The following is an 8,510-nucleotide window of genomic DNA, read 5'->3' as shown; positions in this document are numbered from 1 at the left end:
AAGTGTTGCATGTAATTCAGAGTTTTAAATACATTAGGTATCGTAACGTTTTTCGCTACATTAACTCCGGGTGTTACAAACAATTTCACATATTATTTACCCTAGTTTATTTCGCTGTATTACAAAGTGTTGCATGTAATTCAGAGTTTTAAATACATTAGGTATCGTAACGTTTTTCAATACATTAACTCCGGGTGTTACAAACAATTTCACATATTATTTACCCTAGTTTATTTCGCTGTATTACGAAGTGTTGCATGTAATTCAGAGTTTTAAATACATTAGGTATCGTAACGTTTTTCACTACATTAACTCCGGGTGTTACAAACAATTTCACATATTATTTACCCTAGTTTATTTCTCTGTATTACGAAGTGTTGCATGTAATTCAGAGTTTTAAATACATTAGGTATCGTAACGTTTTTCGCTACATTAACTCCGGGTGTTACAAACAATTTCACATATTATTTACCCTAGTTTATTTCAATGTATTTAAAACTCTGAATTACATGCAACACTTCGTAATACAGCGAAATAAACTAGGGTAAATAATATGTGAAATTGTTTGTAACACCCGGAGTCAATGTAGCGAAAAACGTTACGATACCCATCAAAGCAATGCCCTCATTTTCAAAGTGAAGGTTATATTTACTTGAAACAACAACAAACAAACAATAACAACTTCTTTGATTCAACATTCTATTACAATGAAGCTGAACCTATCTCCTGGTACAGTTAAAAAACAAACAAACACATATTTGAAGTTGATAAAAAAAAATTCATAAGCAGAGGGTTCACAAACTTTGAGTCACACTTCGAAATCAACGAGAGAGAGAAAATAGCCCAAGAAACTGGTCAAATTTCCCATGCAGTTCCAATAAACTTTGGTTATCTTGGTCTGTTTAAAAGTGTGCTTAGAAGTCATAGACCAACGATATTAGCTAGCTAATGGAACACTGCACAAGAGGAGCTATATAACAATACAAGATGGGCATAACTTTTCCCCGGAGAAGCCTGTTCTCAAGACACCATCTCTGTAATGTCAGTGTTTAGAGACAGGGGAAGCAAACAGAGAATGACTATCGAAGAAACTACTGTCTTCAGTACTTATGTGGAACAACATTTCTGAGAAGATGAATGGCCTCCGCTACCTTAAGAAAACCTGAAGGATCAATTACAATACAGGAAACAGAATTAGGTGTGAGGATCAATTACAATACAGGAAACAGAATTAGGTGTGAGGATCAATTACTATACAGGAAACAATTAGAAGTGAGGAACATTAAAAAATACGGGAAACAGAAATCAGAAGTAAGGATCAATTAAAAATACGGGAAACAGAATGAGAAGTGAGGATCATTAAAATACGGAAAACAGAATGAGAAGTAAGGAGCATTAAAAATACGGGAAACAGAATGAGAAGTGAGGATCAATTAAATAATGAGAAGTGAGGATCATTAAAATACGGAAAACAGAATGAGAAGTGAGGAGCATTAAAAATACGGGAAACAGAAATGAGAAGTGAGGATCAATTAACAATACGGGAAACAGAATGAGAAGTGAGGATCAATTAAAAATACGGGAAACAGAAATGAGAAATAAGGTTCAATTAAAATACGGGAAACAGAATGAGAAGTGAGGATCAATTAGAAATACGGGAACAGAATGAGAAGTGAGGATCAATTAAAAATACGGAAAACAGAATGAGAAGTGAGGATTAATTTAACAACTGGGAAAGAGAACGAGAAGAAATATATACTTCTTTATTAAAGAAATTGAGAAATCCAAGCATGTGGAAACAGGTAGGGTAGAAATGCATGGATTTGAACACGTGCTGTTTAAATTGACTGTTTGGTCATAAAAAGTATAGTTAAGCCCAACACAACAGAGGCCTTTTTTTTACAAATACTTTTCTTTAAAAAAAAAACAAGAGCCGACATCCAGAGTATTTTTTTCCGAAAAAAATGCTTGGTCCAGAAAATATCCTTAATCTCTGATATTAGAGCATAACAAACATACCAACGTCTTCAAGAAGCCACAAAGGAATGTAGCAAGTTCAGACAGAAACTGTTCCACAAAATTATCATCAAAATATTTGTCAAAAAATAATATAAAAAAGTGACCATACGGAGGACTTTTCCCTCTAGAGACCAAAAACAGTAAAGACGAATACCAGGAGTAGGGGGAATGCCATTTACAAACAGTAATTATTCTTTCACAAACTATAACAATAACAGAGTGTTTAAAAGCTTAGTTTTTTAATGTTTAATAGGTAAGACAAAACTGATTTCGTCTGTGTATTTCATTAATGATGTATTTATTTTGTAATAGCAAGCTTGCTTTTTTTTACCCGTTGGAAAATCACTTGTTTCCGTGTTTTAAATGTTTTTATAACCACATTTTGTTGTCCAGACACTACTCGAATTATTAGAAACACTAACGTATTTTTCACTTAATGCTTTAGTTGAGTAATCACTTCTGTCTTTAAAAAGCTTTTATTTCGGCGTTCCATAGAAAATAGAATCCTTTCTAGCCATTGTGATACAAAGACACTTTCTTTGTGTGTGTTTAGTTTCATCTTTTAGCCCTTCTTGACGACAGAAAAGGCGCTTCAATTGATCAACACTAATGTAACTATTGCATCTGCCATGAGAACACATTTGGGTTTCGAGTCAATACCGACGCTCCTAATAATAGGAATCAATCTAAAATAGTGTCATGTTTGTAGGAACAGATATACCTTACCTATGGAGGGATAGAAAAACAGGTAAAGCCGAGATCTGATTTGATTCCCAACCAGTCTGCTTTTGTGAATAACTTGATTGAAGAAAAGTTCGTTTTACAGAAAGAGAAACTCAATGTAGGTGTAATACAAAAGTTTCTAAGTAAACATCGACAAAATTGAACCTACTACAAATTAGTGGTCACGTAGTTGTTTAACACACATTTCTAAAATTACAGCAGAAAAAAAAGAAAAAATTAGTTACACATAAAACGCTACAATGTCAAACGTTCGATTCATTCTTGGATCTTCTGAAAACACTGAGAGAAACGAAAGTAACGTAAGCTGATGAAATGGGATAAGGTTGTTACTTGTCCCACTCACAGTGTGATAACCACACTAAACCTTCCGTGTGATAGTGGCACTAAACTTCAGTGTTCAGTGTGATAACCACACTAAGCTTCAGTGTTCAGTGTGATAACCACACTAAACCTTCCATGTGATAGCCGCACTAAGCTTCAGTGTTCAGTGTGATAACCACACGAAGCTTTCACAGTGATAACCACACTAAACCTTCCATGTGATAGCCGCACTAAGCTTTCACAGTGTGATAACCACACTAGGTTTTACAGTGACAACCCCACTAAGCTTTCACAGTGATAGCCACACTAAGAGCTCAGTGCGACAACCACACCAGGTTTTACAGTGACAACCCCACTAAGCTTTCACAGTGATAACCACACTAAGAGCTCAGTGCGATAACCACACTAAGAGCTCAGTGCGATAACCACACCAGGTTTTACAGTGACAACCCCACTAAGCTTTCACAGTGATAACCACACTAGGTTTCACAGTGTGATAATCACACTAAGGGCTCAGTGTGATAGCCACACTAAACCTTCCGTGTGATAGCCGCACTAGGCTTCAGTGTGATAGCCACACTAAACTTTCCGTGCGATAACCACACTAAGGGCTCAGTGTGATAGCCACACTAAACCTTCTGTGTGATAGCCACACTAAACCTTCTGTGTGATAGCCGCACTAAGCTTCAGTGTTCGGTGTGATAACCACATTATGTTTCAGCGTGATAGCCACACTAAATTTTCCGTGTGATAGCCGAAATAAACTTCAATGTGATAACCACACTAAGTTTTCATCTTTCAGTGTAATAACCATACAAAACCTTCATTGTGACAGTCACACTAAACTTTCAGTGTGATAACCACACTAAGTTTTAAGTGTGATAACCACACTACGTTTTCACTGTGATAACCACACTAACTTTTCACTGTGATAGTAACACTAAGCTTTCACTGTGATAACCACACTAAGTTTCATCGTAATAACTACATCAATCTTTAAGTATAATGAACACAAGTTCTAAGTGGTCAAGTGTAGTATTATTGTCCACTACTGGAAATCGAATTCTGGATGTTAGCGCTGTAAGTCCTTAAATTTAACGCTGACCTGAAGTAACAGACAAATTGACTAGGGCACTCGCTAACTCAGTAAAAAATCCAGCAAAACGCTAGCGTAGTCTAACTTGTGTTTTTATATCGTTAAATATATTCCCAAACTCTAAATAAAAAGTTCAAACACCACGCGCTCATTACGTCACATCAAAATCTCTACAACGAACAACAAGAATGTCTAAATTCAATTATTAAATCACATAACCTACAAGAACAGGACTCAGTCACCTTCCTTCTCGAGCAGATGTCAATAGAATTAAGCTAATCTCATGAACATGTTTACTGAGTTGTACCCAGCAATGAACTGTATGCGTACAAACGTGTTTGTAACACTGGAAGAAGAACTGATAAGTGAAAAGAGTTTCACACTGCCAGATGTTATGTTCCGAATTTGTTGCATAGATCATACCTTATGCATTTTGATCCTAATAGTTTTTTCTAATAGGATTTCACATCCTGAGATTAACAGCAAAGCATAAGATATGCCAAATTATCATAACATCAAAGAACTATCACACGACACAGGTTTTGCTCCCCCCTACCATCTATTCTTTTGGTTTTGCTTCCCCCCCTACCACCTATTCTTTTGGTTTTGCCCTCCCCTCCTCCCCAGTGGCACAGCGGAATGCCTGCGGACTCACAATGCTAGAAGCCGGGTTTCAATACAGATAGCCCATCGTGTAGCTCTGGGTTTAACTTCAAACAAACAAAATCTTTTGTTTCTGTTGATTTAAGAAAAACTAAAAACCTCATTTCTTTAAACTCGTTTTAACCGTTATTCAGTCACTACTTCAGCGTTTATTTTAAGAGGCGCTCTGTGCAAATTAATATAAGTTTGGGTTTGGGTGTTGTTAAAGTGCAAAGACACCCAATGGGCTATTTGTGGTCTGCCCATCACGTGTATGTAAGTCCGGTTTTTAGCGTTGTAAGCCTGCGGATTTACCGCTGAGCTACTTGGGGGGGGGGGGCATTAATTTAAGAATTACAATCTGTTCTGTTGTATACAATTTAACATAAGTCTTAAATACGTGGAACGATACCGTTTTTAAAATATTACACACCGAAAGTTGGTAGTGGTCAGTAAACGAGGCGAAACTGGTCCTGGTGATTGTCCTTTTAAAATCGATTTTTATCTGATTAACCCCACTGTTTTGGGCGTTACAATAAATTCCGAGGGGTAAAGAAATTATGTTTTATAAGAAACGACTTCACTAACAAAGTCGCGCGTGTTTAAGAGATTAAGAAATCAACCACAAGAATAAAGCACAATGACTATAAAATATTGGTTTTTTTTTGTTTCCATAATCAATTGTTCTCAGAAAGAGATTTACTCACGCATTGCCCGGATGAGCAGATTCATGATTTTTACCCCTTTTACTTACGTTTCACGAGTAAAAATTCACGAAACTCTTGTGCATTTCTGAATACTGGAGGACATGGTAGAGTTGGGCAAAACAATGGCACTGATTCTTCAGAATACACGGAGAGTCTATAAAAAAAAAGAACAAACATCAAAATGTGTTATTTTTGAGTAATTCGGTTTTGAAAATTGAGAAAAAGAAACAGAGATGAAAATGTGCTAGTTCTGTGTAATTCGGTTTAGTAAACTGAGTAAAATAACAGGCATGAATATGTGTTACTTCTGTGTAATTCGGTTTAGTAAACTGAGTAAAATAACAGGCATGAAAATGTGCTATTTCTGTGTAATTCGGTTTGTAAATTGAGTAAAATAACAGGCATGAAAATGTGTTACTTCTAGGAATTCGGTTTAATAAATTGAGGAAAAAGAACAGACATGAAAATGTGTTACTTCTGTGTAATTCGGTTTAGTAAACTGAGTAAAATAACAGGCATGAAAATGTGCTACTTCTGTGTAATTCGGTTTGTAAATTGGCGAAAAAAGTGAAAATGTGTTACTCCTGTGTAATTCGGTTTAGTAAATTGAGGAAAAAGAACAGACGTGAAAATGTGTTACTTCTGTGTAACTTGGTTTAGTAAATTGAGGAAAAAGAACAGACGTTAAAATGTTTTACTTCTGTGTAATTCGGTTTAGTAAATTGAGGAAAAAGAACAGACGTGAAAATGTGTTACTTCTGTGTAATTCGGTTTAGTAAATTGAGGAAAAAGAACAGACGATTAAAATGTGTTATTTCTGTGTAATTCGGTTTAGTAAATTGAGGAAAAAGAACAGACGTGAAAATGTGTTACTTCTGTGTGATGTACTTTTGTAATTGAAAAATGAAACCGTTTTTATTATATTTTCATTACCAACTTGCATTTGTCGTTATGTCACGTGACGTTTAATTCATATTAAGCTATGCTGATTGAGACTTTTCACCGAAAATAAATGCTTTTTTTGTTTCTTTCTTTTTTTTTTAGAAACTTGAAGAAAGCTAGAATCTTTTCTATCCTGAGTGTATAATATGTTATAGTAAACGTACGTGGTTAAACTTTAACTTACTTGAAGGTCTCACCTTCTGAATCATAAGTTATAACAGCAAAGATATCTGGTAAAAGTCAAGGATCTTCAAGATGGCGTCCGTTTCACACCGTACTCAAAGATATACATCCACATTGCTAAGACAGGCGACTCCATATAAATATTATTTTTAGCGAGATTTTGCGTATCTGTATATCTATTTTAAATATTAGACTACTCTCTCTGAGGAAGAAAAAGACATAAAAATTGCAGAAAAAATAAAAATAGGTTCACTCTGATACTTGTTAAAATTGTATGTGAAAACTTTTGTACACGTTTGGAGTTAATACAAACTACTTATTTTCCAAGCAAAGATATCTTTTGTCTTTTTTTAAACTTTTTCGGTTAAAATGAGTAAGATTACATTTTCATTACTACAGATGAACCTCTGTAACACACCGTAAATGGTTAAAATGAGTATAAGTACATGTTAACTATTACAGATGAACCTAGAGATACAAAAATCAAGTATACGAAATTGATATTTAAAATATTTTTTAAAGTACTATAGCTATAACTTGGCAAGAGTAAATCGCTCATGTAATAACTGAAAATACATAAGGTCTCTGTAACTTAGGGTAACACGTAACTAAAAGACACCATGATGAACAGTAGGTTGGATTACATGCAACACTTCGTAATACAGTGAAATAAACTAGGGTAAATAATATGTGAGATTGTTTGTAACACCCGGAGTCAATGTAGTGAAAAACGTTACGATACCTAATGTATTTAAAACTCTGAATTACATGCAACACTTTGTAATACAGCGAAATAAACTAGGGTAAATAATATGTGAAATTTTTTGTAACACCCGGAGTTGCATAGTTTCGGAACTCGTCATTATGAGAGTGAATTTTCCACTTTCCAGTATGTCTGCGGTTTTACAACGCTAGAAACCGGGTTTCGATACCCGTGGTGGGCAAAGCATAGATAGCTCTTTCTGTAGCTTTGTGTTTAACTTCAAACAAACAAACACTTTCTAGTCCAACAAATAAAACCTTATATAGGTAAAATGGTTTGTTTGTTTGTTATGAATTTCGCTCAAAGCTGCACGAGGGCTATCTGAGCTACCCGTCCCTAATTTACCAGTGTAAGGCTAGAGGGAAAGCAGCTAGTCATCACCACCCACCGCCAACTCTTGGGCTACTCTTTTACCAACGAATAGTGGGATTGACCGTCACATTATAACGCCCCCACGGCTGAAAAGGCGAGCATGTTTGGTGGGACGGGGATTCGAACCCGCGATCCGCAGATTGCAGGTAAAATGGAAGACGTATATTATGTAGTTATTTTAGCATGCTTCACAATAAATTTGAAGTTTGAACTTTAGCTTAACTTGAATTGCCATTTCTGAGATCCTATGCAATTCTGCTGCATTTACTACGTTGTTTTTGTTGTTTTGTTCAACATTAAAATCGGCAAAACGGTGTATTTTTTCATCCTTTGTAAACCTGGTTAAAACATAATTTATTCGCCTGTGCTGGCTGCGGTCAGTGGCGTAACAAATATAGTCATTTTAATTAAAAGAACGCAATGTTTACAGGTCCACGCATAGGTTTTTTTTCAGCTTTTCTACAATCCATCGCCTAAATCATGCCTTGAAGACGTTGTCTGGAATTTTTATAACTCGAAACATGTAGTCTAGAAAAACTGAACAAACGTGTGTGTGAAACGATAAATGTTGCAGTCTTTATTTAAAAACGAAAATGGATCATTCTATAAAATACGCGTTGTCATCTGCAATAAACACCTGATGCCACACAACTACCCCCCCAGTGGCACAGCGGTATTTCTGCGGACTTACAACGCTAGAATCCGGGTTTCGATACCCGTG

General features: G+C 35.6%; 1 protein-coding gene across 1 annotated transcript in view; it reads right to left on the bottom strand.

The window, feature by feature from the left end:
* Positions 1-8,510, bottom strand: part of LOC106461747 (GTPase-activating Rap/Ran-GAP domain-like protein 3) — a 96,954-nt gene that overhangs the window by 33,241 nt on the left and 55,203 nt on the right. The window contains exons 12-13 of the mRNA XM_022388776.1: positions 6,656-6,701; positions 5,577-5,683 (exon numbers count right to left, since the gene is read on the bottom strand). Coding sequence (XP_022244484.1) covers positions 5,577-5,683; positions 6,656-6,701 — 153 coding nt within the window. The remainder of the gene's footprint in view (positions 1-5,576; positions 5,684-6,655; positions 6,702-8,510) is intronic.

The sequence above is a fragment of the Limulus polyphemus genome, unplaced genomic scaffold (assembly GCF_000517525.1).
Source record: "Limulus polyphemus unplaced genomic scaffold, Limulus_polyphemus-2.1.2 Scaffold1023, whole genome shotgun sequence".
Classification (NCBI taxonomy): domain Eukaryota; kingdom Metazoa; phylum Arthropoda; class Merostomata; order Xiphosura; family Limulidae; genus Limulus; species Limulus polyphemus.
This window is presented reverse-complemented; position numbering and strand designations above follow the sequence as displayed.